We start from the raw sequence: 12,970 nt of genomic DNA on the forward strand, positions 1-12,970 counted from the left end.
TGGGTGGCGGAGCCACCGCTGCTCATTGCCTCCTTTAATTAGTGCAGCACGAGGATTATCCTCGTTAGGGATCCAGGGAAAACCAAAGCTCCCGGCCACCGCTGGACATCCCTGAGGATTCACAACAGCACCGTCTCCTCCAGAGTGGTTTTTAGGGAATTTATTTGAGTTTTTTTAGTATACCGCCACATGAAGAATCATAGTTTCTGGGTGAAAAGTTTTAATAATTAAAAAAACCCAAGGATTTAGGGATCAGAGTGACTCCTCCACTGGATTCAGATGGGTATTTGATGGGATGTTCATGCTGAAAAAAGAGGAAAGCCACAGGGAGGCTTTTCCATCCCAGGGGAGGGAATTCTTTTATTTACATATCAAAACACAGGAGTTAACAAAAGACATTTTCATATCAACAAAAACCACGACGCTTTTATTAAAAATCAACTCGTTGGACACACCCTGGGGCACAAGTGACATCCCAGGGTGAGGATCTGCTGGTCCTCCAGTGCCTGGGGGATGTTGTGGATTTGGGATGGTGACAAAACCCCTCCATGGGGGTCACTTGGTGAAGGGAACCCCCCTGTGGGGACCTGTTTGGGGGGTGAAGCCACCCCCCATTGGCATTTCCTACCTTATCTCTGATCACATCTGGATCCTGAAGGGAGCCCCAGTCCTTCCCAGTTCCCTGATTCCTTTTCCCCACAGGATTTTGCCTGAGGGGCTGTGGATGAGCAAATCCCGCAAATCACATCTGTGTGGGGTAACAGCACCTGCCACCCCAAAATCCCTTGGGAATTGTACCTATGGATGCAAAACCTCATTGTTCCAGTATTCCTTCGCTCTGTTCCTGCTTGGATTTGGAGAGTCCCCAAAAACCCCCAAACCCTGGAGAGCTGCTTGGCATTCCCAATGGAGCACAAACCCCTGCTGGGATAGGGAGAGGAGGGGGTCGGGTGCAATTCAGGGAGACCCCAAAATTGAGATTGTGATCTCAGCACCACTCCCAACACACTTCCATGAGGGATGCTCTCAGCTCCAGGAAACCTCCCAAAAGCAAGGGGATGGAGTAGGATGGGCTCTTGGAGTGGTGGGATCAGGGCTGTGGGGGCTTTACACCCATTACATCCCAGCACAGTGACTTGTCCCTAATATGTCCTGATCTGGATGTGGGAATGTCACCTGATGGCATTAAACCACTCCAGGTTCCCGTATCCTGTCCTTGTGGCTGGGACAGCACCGGAGGATGGATGAGGATGGGAAGCTCTTCCCAGCCCCACAAGCATCCAAGGAGGTGGCAGGACTTGCCTTCAACAAACCATCTGAAAAGGTCATTTATTGGTCAATTCAAAGATTCCAAACAAAGCTGCTCCCCCGCAGGAACGAGCGGCGCATTCCCACGCTGCCGCACGGCTCCGTGTCCCAGTGACATCCCGGAAAAGCAGGAGGAGGAGGAGGAGGAGGAGGAGGAGGGGGGTGCCATGCCTGGACATGGCATCCTGAGGTAGGTGCCAGGTTTGTTCCCTGGCTCTCCACTTCCTGAGCTGGTCGGCTGCCACAGGATTGGGATGGAACTCACAGCCGGGGCTTGATCTGCAGCCGTTTGCCTGGAGGGAGGGAAGGGAATGGTGATGGCGGGAAAGGGGAGAACACAGCTGGATATTCCCAGGCTTCTCCTTGCCTGGCCATGGGAGGGGGTTAAAGCACTGGGAAACCGGGAATGTGGGTGGTTCTCCACCCTGGCAGCACCCACTGGACTCACCTCTGCCACCCACAAGGGAGCTCTCGGAATCCTGCAGGGATGCCCTGGGGAACATTCTCCTCCTTTTGGTGTTGCCTGGGAAGGAAAGGAGGAAAAGAGGAGAAAGTCACTGAGGTTGGCTCAGGTCACCATGGGAATCCCTTGGAATGCAGGTGTAGGAGTGTCCTAAGTTCCTCTTCTGCTTCACATCCCCCTTGGCCATGTCAAGGATGGAAGTGGCTCATTCCCCAAATCCCTGAGCATCCTCAGCTCCCTGCAAGTGGCACTCAGAGGTCACTTCCCACCATGGAGCAGCAAATCTGCTGCAAAATTCACAAGTTATGGGTGAAAAAGAGAATTGAAAAGGATCCAAACCTTCCCAGTGGTGAACATCAGGACCTGCTTTGGTGCTGGGATGGAGCTGGAAAGAGCTGAGCACCAGCAGCCATCCCACCAAGCATTCTCAGCATCCATTTAGGATGCTCCAGGTGATGTCTTCTTCTTGCTGGAACATGACTCTTCCTCCAAAGAGGGTTCTGGATAATCATGGAGAGCCAAAACACCATGAAGTGCCTCTGGGAGGTGACCTCCTTGTACGACAAGTCCAGCATTGTTCCAGGGACCAAGGTGGACAGAGTGAAATCCTTCTCCATTTCAACCACAACGTTGTGAGTACCTTTCTGCAGGTTCTCCTATTTTCCCTCTCCAAAGGCTTTGGAGAGGTGTTTATGGGGCTCCACGTACCAGAGTGATGGGTGAGAAGGAAAGTGGTGGCCACTTGGCCACCAAGATGAATGAGGATGGAAAGAAGTGGAGGTTTCCCAGAAGAAAAAGGACCCACAGGTTTAGTGGGAAAAGTTCCCCTTCACTTGGGATTAATGGAGGTGGAGAAGGTCAGGGAGAAGATGGAGGGAATCCAGCCCAAACCCCCTCCAGATGCCCATATTCCTGCAAAATTCTGCATGGCACTTCCCAGATGATGAACCCAGCCTGGATGAGGGACCAAGGACACCTTCAAGCAGCCTTGAGAGCCCAAAGGAGAAAGTTTTTAGGGCAGGGGAGGCAGGACAGGTGAGGACCCAACCATGGGGAGTCTCCAAGAGTTTTCCTTCGCTTTCCAACTTGGATAAACAAACTTGCTGGGAGTCGAAGCCGAGCTGGCAGTGATTCATCGCTCTGGAGTTAATTTATGGAAAATAAAGAGGGCTCATTTAGCACCTTTCCACCCTTAGTATAACTCCCATACATCAGCGGGATGCACGGCAGACACGGCGGATCTGGATATTCCTCACCGGCAACGCAGCCGAATCCGGCTGGGATTTGGGAATGGTGACATGGAGCAAAACACCTTTGCCTCCCCACCCTCCCAATTTTTCCCTTTGGCATCCAGCCAGGTGGCTTTTCCACCTGGATCTGCAAATCCCAGCCTGGTTGCTGGAATGAGGGTCCAGAGCTGCTGGTTGTCACCTCAAGGGGTCAAAATCAGCAACTCCACATTCCTGCCCCATGGTGTGAGTTATCAATAGGAATGGTGGGAAGAGCTGAATTCCCTTTGGATGAGCCAGGGCAAAGTTCCTTAGCTGATATCCATGAGGCAGCTTAAAGCAGGCGTGATTACAGAAGTAGAAATATGGATTTATTTCTTTGGGAGAAGAAGGAAAAAGGTGATTTTTAAATTGACCACAATTAACTTCCTGACTTTTGTACAGAGCACACAGGGCCAAGATACTTCCAAAGCATCCATGCTTGATTTCCAACAAATTCCTCAAAAAATCAAGGTGGGAATGAGAAAATAAACCCAAAATAGGTCATGAAAGGGCTAAATTGGTTCTGTTTGTCCCCTTGGATGGAAGGAGATGGAGGAAGGATGGCACAGCCCAGGAGTTAACACCTCATCCCCAGAAAACCCCCGGGAGGGAAAACCTGGACCAAACACGGGTGTCACTCCCCTCAACCCTGGCAAAGGAAAAGATATTTTTCCAGTTTTGTGCTTGGGAGATCCTGCAAATGGCGTGATCAATCTTGGGTCGCATCTCCAGCTCCTTCACTCTCTCCCCCCGCGCTGCCTTTCCCGGCATTCCGGGAGCAGCGCAATCCATCTTCCAAGGAACCAGGTATATAATTTCTAGTTAGCGAAGGCAACCCCTTTTTCATTCCAGAGATTGAACAGCTTCCGAAGGAGAGGAACCGAGGCCTGGATCACAAGTTTTCCATCGAAACCCAGGCGGTTTTCGCTGAGCTTGTCAGGCTCGTCGGAGAATTAGGACTTCCAGCGCTCTTCCTCCTGATGGAAATCAACATTTATTTTGCCTAAGCCTAAGAAGGTGTCAGGCAGACGGAGAAACTTGCCACTCTTCTCCGGGAAAAAAGAGGGGAAAGGAGGAAATCTAATAGAAATATATTATCAAGTCTGAGGAGTGGACAGTGCAGTAAATCACACTTCAGGTGGCACCATTAGATTTTTCAATAAAACCTGTTTTTCCCCCAGCCGGAGCTGAGAGGCTCCAGCTGCATCCAACAGGGAAGTTAAAACCAAATTTGTTTCATCCAGATGCTGATCCGAGAGGGACTGAAAGGGATTTCAAGGTGGGGAATCCTCTCGGATGAAGGGTGAAAGGAGGTGAGTCTGGGCCTGGGGCCCAAATCCTCTCCCTGCTCATCATTCCTGATCCATGAGGGATTAAAAGCTGGGTTTCTCTGCAAGGTGGGGAGGTGGAAGGCAGCTGGAGTGAAGATTCCCAAACCCCAAATCAGCGAGATGCAGGGAAAGACAACTCCCTTGCAGCTTTCCAAACTTTACCATCCAGCAGGAGAAAAGGTGGAATTTTGTTGGTTTTCCTTCCTCAACAACCTCTGACCTGATGGAATGTTTGGTCTCCGTCGTTCTCCTGATGCCACCAAAGGGTTTCATCCTGTCCTGCATTTTCCTCCAGGAGTGTTCAGAGCACCGAGATGCATCCCCAGAATTTCCCTGCTGGATGCTCAAGGTTTAACACCATGAGGAGAAATTCCCTCCAAACACACTTTCCCTACTTATTCCTAGAAGAAAAATATTCCTTAACCCTTTCCAGGACAACTTAGGGGAGTCCAGAGGCTGAATGTGCCTTGGAAGGGTCTTTTCCTTTCACTGCCAAAGTCTCCTGGAGAAACTTGAGCTGGGAGATGCCTTATTTATTTATTTATTTATAATATTTTAAAATTTTATTTATTAAATAAAACTTGGCAACTAAAGATGGGGTGTAAAGTCCAGCAGCAAGGGCAGCATCCCAAAATTTTCCACAAACGGTTTTTCATTCGGAAAAAGAATATGGGGAGAGTTGGATCTCCTTGGCTCCATCCTGCACTGAATCCATGTGGTGACAACCTGCACTAGAAACTCATCCTGCTGCTCTTCCACCCCAACTTTCTGCCACAGGTGGATGAGACCCTAAAAACTGAGTCTAAATGCAACCATCCCTCAAGCAGGACAACACGGATCCATCAAATTTCTTCATGGAAAGGGCTGTCAGGTATTGGAAGTGGCTGTCCAGGGAGGTTTGGAATCCCTGTTCCTGGATGTGGCACTCAGGGCTCTGGTCTGGTGACAAGGTAAGGATTGGTCACAACTTGGACTTGATGATCTTGGAGGTCTTTTCCAACCTTAATGATTCTGTGATCCTTCCATCTTCCATCCTTCCAGGTCTTTTCCAACTTTACTGATTGTGTGATCCCCATCTCCATTTGGGGTTGGGATACCTTCAGCCTTTGGGGTGCCACAGATGACTCAGGTGCTGCTGGAGGCTGGGTTTGGATCTCCTCATGTCCTGATGGCCCTGAGTAGCTCCCAAAGTCAGAAACTTCACCGTGATTTAATTTCCTCATTGCAAAGTGTCCAATTTAGAACCTATCTCATTCCTTTTCCAGGACTGAAATATTTTTCTTCCATATTGATTTTTTGCCCATTTTTTTCATGGAATCCTAAAATGGTTTGTATTGGAAGGGACCTTAAGGACCAATTCCCATGGGCAGGGATATTTTCCACTACTCTGGGTTGCCAAGCCTCATCCAAACTGGCCTTGAACACTTCCAGGGATGAGGCATTCACAACTTCTCTGGAAAACCTGTGTCAAGGCCTCAGCACCCTGGAGATGTTTACCGCCACAAAGAGAAATCTATTATCTGCATTTTATCCCCATTGCTTCCTCCCAAGAGGAACAAACTGCACCAAGACCTGCTGGGGTCAACGCCTACAGTGATGCCAGCTCCTGTTATCCCAGGACAATCCCCTTGTGTCCAAGCCCTCCATCCCCAACCATGCAGATGCTTCATGGAAAGCTCCAGGGTATCTTCTGCCACTGATCAAAGGTTCGGCTGCCTCACCTGGTTACCAAAAAAAGTTCTGGAGCAAAGATTTGCTGGCAGAAAAAGCACCGAGGGAGATGCTGAAGGCGATGAAGATCCCATGGGACCCAAGGCCACATCCATAAGGAGACTGGCAGCACTGAACATCTCCTAAATTAAACTGGGGTTGTCCTGTGCAGGACGAGGAGCTGGACTTGACAGTCCCTTCTAAACTGGGATATTCTCTAATTCTCACATTCCTGGAGCTGGGAATGGTTGGATCAAGCCCTGCCACCAAGGCGGCGACGAAAGCGGCACTTCCGTGTTGGGGTCCTCTCAAACACGGCGAAAAAAGAGGCGAAAATCCACAAAATTCCCAAACTTATCCCTCCACAAGTAGAAGCCGTAAACAAACCCAGAAGCCGCCGCCGCACCTCCCCGAATTCCTCGGAAGCTGAGGCGGTTGAGCGTGCTCAGCGGAGCCGTTAAAAAAGACTGGAGCGAGCATCTTCCATTAACGTTACGACCGTGAAATATGACAATAAAATGACGGCCGTATGGTCCCAAATTTGCAGCCCGCCGAGCTGCTCGGGGTTTATCGTCACTCAAACGTGCAGAGAGCTGTAAAATGTTTACAGAAAGGGTCGTTTGCGGCTATAAAATCCTCTTTTCTCTCCTAAACAAGGCTGAGCGGAGCCATTTACAAAGCCCGGAATGTTCATCGGGGGAGAGGGGAACATCTGTTCTCTCCAGGAGTTTGCAGTGATCTTCTCGAACAAATTAACTAAAATGGGTGCTTTCTAATTAAATTAGCACTCGATTGGAATGGTTTGCATTGGTGCAATTAGCGCGGGGAGGCCAGTTAGGCTCCAGCACAGGCGATTTAACTGGAAGGTGAAATATGGAAAAGCCCATTACCTGGAAAAGAGGAGTCGGAGGGGCAGGGAAGCCTCTTCTCCCTCTGGCTCCATGCTCCTGGGTGGATAACACAAGGTGAAGGATGGGATGCCACCAAACCCACTCTTCCCATTTGGGATGCTCGGATGGGAGCAGTTGGCTGGCCCCATGCTGCATGGATTGGCTTTTTGGAAGATGCTTGGAAAGCACCAGTGCCCTCAAATTACAGAATCCCAGAATCATTTAGATTGGAAAAGACGTCCGATATCAACCTTTATCCAATCACCACCTTGTCAACAAATCACTCTTCCAACCTCGATTTCCAGGCTCCTCTGGAGGGTTGGAAACACGACAGTGGCTCTGCTCCATACACACAGAGCACATCCCTCCTTTCCAGTCCCCTTTCCCTATATCCTGAACCCAGACTCCCACTGAGACCATGCAAGCTCATGCTGTTGCCCATGCTGGTCCTTAAAGGTCATCTCCAAACTCCCTCCCTGCCCCTCCCGTGTTTTTCCTCATTCCTCTTGCATTTCCCAGGATTAAAAGGGCATTTTCTCCAATTGTGACTGTTTAACCAAGGAATTCATCTCATTCCTTAATGACAACCTGTCCTCCTCCTTATTTACCATCCCAATAATTTGTGTGCCAACTTCAGGCTTCACAAGCACAAATCCAACATTATCGCTGGCACAGCTCTCCAGATCCCACCCCCAAATCCCACCTCAGACTCCAGCTATTTCCTAGAGGAAAAGAGCTACACATGGACTCATCCCGACCACCTCCTGAGCTCCAAACTCAACCTCAGGACCACCAAATATTCCGAAAGAATACAGGAATATTGGAAGGGATCCACAAGGGTCATGGAGTCCAGTCCAAGTGACGTGGCCACCTCAAAGCATTTGGTCCTTTAGAAGCATCAATCCCATGTTCTCTAGGAATGGCGGCCAGGGCTCCTCTTATCCCATTGGATTTGGGGGTTCCCAGGTGCTGGAATTAGGATGAGACCCAAGGATGGGCAAACCCATGGATCAACATTCTCATGTCCTGACTCAGCACGTCATCGCTTTGGCAGGGAAATTGCTTCATCATCAGATAATTTTACAGCCATCTGCAATTCCTGCCTGGTTTTCCTTTCCCATGGATCCTCCAGCATCTGCTTTCCCAATTCCATGAAGCTCCCTGGGCAAAGGAGCACAGAGGGATGAGTGCCCTGACCTCGTAGATGCCAGCTTCACCCAGCCTTCCTGATGACATTCCCAAATGAACCAGCTCCTCCTCCTCATCCTCCCACCCAAAACACCTGGAACTCATCCTCCCTTGGATGCACACACTAGAATTAAGAGGAAAAGGATGCCCTCGCTCATGAGTTACTCCCAGCTGCCAAGTGTATTCCAAGGCATTTCAACAGTCTTCCTGTCCATGAATTAATTGTTCCAACTTCATCATGGAGACAAAAATCCCGGTTAAATCACTTCTTTGGGAACACTTCCCGAGATCAAGAAGGAGTTGAACCAGGGCCAAAGAAAAGGAAGAAGGGGAGAAGAAATCCCTGGAAAGGGAAGTTGAGTGTTTCATTCTGTGTTGTGGAGAGGAACATTCCCAGCTGGAATGGTCCCCTCACTGTGTCCAGCGCTCGTCTGTGACTTGGGGAATATGTTGCTAATCCTGGGAATTCTCTTTCCGACAGTGTTAAGGCATCTCAGCCCTCCCTGGCTTGAAGTGGCTGAGCCAGGCACAGCCTCACAGATCCTTATGGATGATCCTGTAAATGCTTCAGCCTGGCTTTTGCAATGGAATTCATCCCTTATCCCAGTGGGATCCTGCTCTGGCTGCATGGAAAGCAGGGATCAAAGATGGGAAAGGCTCACGCTGAACCAAATCTTGTGCCAGCAGAGCTGACAACGGGAATTTCATCTTTACTCCCATAAAAAATTGTGATTTTTGAGCCCATTCCTGGATGGTGTTCTGGAGATGAGGGTGCGCATCCCTCTGGGGAAGGATGGGAGAGGAAAAGGGAAATGTGGAGCATCATCCAACCAAAACCCTCCCACTCAGAGATGGGAAGAATCAGGCACAATTCCGACCTCACCATCTCCATCACCTCTGCTCCTGGGGGTGCATCCTTGGAGTACCTCAAAATCCCATCCCTTTAGGGATTTTCCCATGGAAGAGCTGAAAGAGGAGGAACCAAGGAGAACACTGGAGAAGCAGAAGGTGCTTGCTCTCATGTGTCAGAATTCCTAAAAAGTTCTCCTCATCCTAAACCGTATATCCCAAAAATTTTACTGACTTCCAAAGTAGATAATCCCAGACGAACAGCTCTTCCTTCAAATTTCCAACCTGCAAACACTCCACCCCACCTCCCACTGGAATGTTTTTATTGGAAAACTTCCAAGCTATTTCCTACTGGGAAACAGGTGTGATGGATGGTCCACAGGTCCTCCAGAGGCAGAGTATCCTTACATCCCACTAAACACCTTCTCCATAGGGCAGTGATGTGATTCTATCATGGAAATGAGACCGGGTTCATCACTGGATAATTTACAGGATAAGGAAGGAGTTGATAAAATAAGGGGACCAAGTCCTGACACACCATTTTGGGAATAATGGGAATGATGGGAATGATAACTGCCATCCCAGTCTGGACTCCCAGCCTTAACTGGTTTGGTGACTCACAAAGAACATGGATCCCATAAAAAACCATGGAGAACAGCAGAGAATAACTTTTTTTTCTTGGAAAACCAGAGCAGCTCCAAGGAGAGGATGTGATTCCTACCTGGTTCATCCTCTGGCTCATCCTCATCCCTCTCCTCCTTACAGCCCAGGGAACCTGGAGATTCCGGGGATCGGAGGGAGATGAAGGATGGCAGCTTCTGCAGGCAGCTGCTTGGCTTGGGCTCCTCCTCTTTCCAAAACTTCACCTCTTGCTCTGCACTGGAGGGTCCAGGAATTTCCCCGTCATCCTGGAGTTGAGCTGGATCATTCCTGCAGGAATGGGAAAAATAATAAGGAAAAGTAAAACACTTGGCAACGCTGGACAGGACATCATAGGCAACGGAAGAGGCTTGGAGCTCCCAGGTCTCCATCCAAGGCCATGCTGTATCCCTGATTTCCCTGGAGCCAGCAGATTCAGCTGGAGTTTCTCCCTCCCCACCTGGATTCCCTGACCTGCACTTCCCTGCAAGGTTCCCAGCTCCTCAGATTCTTGTGGAAATGCTGGGCTCCTCTTTGTGATCGAGCAGAGGGAAGGGGAGATGGAAGGCGTGGGGAGCTGGGATGGCTTGGAGGTGTCCTGCTGGGCTTGGCTCATTCCCAGCCCTGCCACTCTCTTCCAAGCTAACTTGACACTCCAGCTCCTTTGACATCTCCCATGACGGTGCCAATAAAGGAAAAAAAAACCCTCTGGAGCAGCTTCCAAGCTGGGGCGTGCTCCCTTCCCAGCGGAGGACGCCAGGAGCCTCCCAACCAGGCAGGCCTGCACTCATTCCTCCTTCCCTAAAAAGAGCAAGGAGCTATTTTACACCTCGTTCACACCGGGAACGTGAGCTGGGTGTCATTCCAAGGCTCTTCTGTCACCAGGGATAAGTTCGGAGAACCCGCCGAGCTGCTCGTCCCCCTCTGCTACCTTACAAGGCAGGGCCAGGATGAGGCCCAGGCCCAGACCATGGAGGATTCCAGAAGCATGGACCAGCCTGGCAAAGCTCCCAGGTCCCTCCCTTTCCATCCCACCTTCACTCCCACCTCCCGCTGCAAAAAGCCATGGAGAAGCCACACACCCAAATCCATCCTTCCTTCTCCCACTGAGCAGGATTGGAGATTTTGGCTTTTTAAAGCCAAATTTCCATTTGGCTTTAGTTTAAATTCCATTGGGATGTTGCTGTCCTGCATGCAGGACTTGAGAGTGAGGGCAGAGGGTGTGCCAAGCTCCGGAAAATCCTGTGAGGATGAGGATGGACACATCCATCATCAGCCTGTGGCTCCATCCTGGCACCCAAAAACATCAGGGAGAGCTCAGAGAGCTTCCAAGGATTAACCAAGGGCTCAGTCCAGCATCAAACTTTTCCAAAGCCTCTTATCTCCATGTTCCATGTCCATCCTAATTTCTGATTCTCCAGCCCCTCCATGCCATGGAGAGGGCTCAGCTCTGCTCTCCAACATGGATGTAAGGAAAATGGATGATGTTTTCCAGTTTCCCACATAACTGTGGATAACCTGGACCCACTTTCAGCAGTGGAATCTCCATCAGGACTCCTCCATCTCCAAGAGGAAGGTCTACAAAAACCTTGAAGGTACCTGAAGGTACCTGGATGGCACATTCCTAAGGGTGAATCCACTCTTTTCTCTCCATCACCTCTTCCTCAAGTATGGACACTGCCCATCCCAGAGGTGGCTCCATCAGGAAACACCCCAGTTACCCACACCAACACATCTTAAAATAAACCAGGATACAGACATAACACGCCTGGAAGAGGAAAAATCTGGAGCAGGTTGGGAAGAAAACTGTTAAATGAAGCAAAACTAGCTCTGTCCTACCTGCCTGATGCCTCCTGGATCCGTCTCCACTTGGAAGGGGGGTTGTTGTGGTCTCCATCACCTCCAACCTGCTGTGGGTGACGTCTCTTCTGGGGGTGCAGGAGTTTGCACCGGGCACCCTTGGGGCAGATGCCCTTCTTGGCAAAGTCGGGACAAACCAGCGTGTGCTTCTTCTTGCACTGCCAAGGAAAGAGGAAGCAGAGTTGGAAAAGGCAGGGAAAACCCTGTGGGAGCACAGAAATCCACAGCTGAGCTCCTTCAGGTGGCACCAACACCTTGCTAAAGGGAGAGAGGGATGTGTTGGCGTTTCCTTCTCCGTATCAAAACAATATTCCAAGAAAAATTACTACTAAAAATAATATTCTAGTCTGGTACATTTCACATCTGCTCACGGTTTTCCAAGTGCTTGATTTTATGGATTCAAACCACCAAAGCCTTAACAGCAGTGATTTACCCCTGGAGAAGTCCCAAGGAGATTATTTGGGCCGGAGAAGCTGATTTTGGAGACGACACAGGGTTTTGTTGTCCCAGACATGCTTGGAACTTGGGAAAGAGCAGGGAACAGCCAGAACAAAATCCTTTTAGGAGTTATTTTGGGATTGCTGCCCGGACCAGCCTTCTGAGGAAGATGGAAGAGGGCTGGAGCTCAATATGCTCTTCCCAAGGCTTGCTTGATGCTCTCCCATCCCAGGAAGCTCCGTGTGCCCACGGAATGGGGCTGTTAAAACAACAGCATTGAGATGTTCATCCCTAAAAATGCTCCTGCACTCCCAACTCCAGATTTTGGCAGCTCCCAGCAGCCACCAGTGGTTCTGGTGGGGACAAGGTGACATCGGTGTCCCAGAGCTTCCCCACAAGGTTTTCTGCTGAGAAATGGCACTTTTTGGCAATGGGAAAGGCAGGAAGAGAGGCAGGCAGGGAAGAGGAGATGCCTTCAGCTGGGATTTCTATCTGAGTTCTTGGGAATGAAGGAAAAAGAACAGCTTCTCTATAACCTCTGTTCCCAGCAATCCAGAGAGCTCATCCCAGCATATCCCAAGGGATGAAAGGTGGGAGCAAGTCCTGGACCCCTCTTAGTCCCATATGGACCCATTCCCACCCAGGATACGCCATCCCAACCAGTTTGGCTTTTGCATGACACATTGTGACATCCATGGAGAGACAACTCAACACACATGGCACAAACAAAATTCCCAACTCCAACATCCATTCCCTTGTACACCTTCTCCAGGAGAAATGTGGGCCCTCACACACTCAGATGCCCATGCATCCTATTCCTCCAGGCAACAGCCACCCAAATTTTGGGAAAAACAAGATAAATCCATGGGGAAAGAAACACAGGGAGGGTTTCAGCACCACAATTCTGCCCTGCTTATAAAAATCCATCCTGCCAACAATGGGGGATGGAGGTCAGTTCCTGCCCTTTTAATGCAACTTTACTTTGGGGACGCAGGAGCAGCTCCCCGTGCTGACCTTTGGGAT

The 12,970-nt window shown here is 49.9% G+C and overlaps 1 protein-coding gene across 1 annotated transcript in view; it reads right to left on the reverse strand.

The window, feature by feature from the left end:
- Positions 1-330: 330 nt before the first annotated feature.
- Positions 331-12,970, reverse strand: part of ZC3H3 (zinc finger CCCH-type containing 3) — a 127,903-nt gene continuing 115,263 nt past the window's right edge. The window contains exons 10-13 of the mRNA XM_064706775.1: positions 11,489-11,667; positions 9,732-9,940; positions 1,757-1,831; positions 331-1,601 (exon numbers count right to left, since the gene is read on the reverse strand). Of these exons, the coding sequence (XP_064562845.1) occupies positions 1,570-1,601; positions 1,757-1,831; positions 9,732-9,940; positions 11,489-11,667 (495 nt within the window). The 3' untranslated portion in view covers positions 331-1,569. The remainder of the gene's footprint in view (positions 1,602-1,756; positions 1,832-9,731; positions 9,941-11,488; positions 11,668-12,970) is intronic.

Source organism: Zonotrichia leucophrys, chromosome 2, assembly GCF_028769735.1.
Source record: "Zonotrichia leucophrys gambelii isolate GWCS_2022_RI chromosome 2, RI_Zleu_2.0, whole genome shotgun sequence".
Taxonomy (NCBI): domain Eukaryota; kingdom Metazoa; phylum Chordata; class Aves; order Passeriformes; family Passerellidae; genus Zonotrichia; species Zonotrichia leucophrys.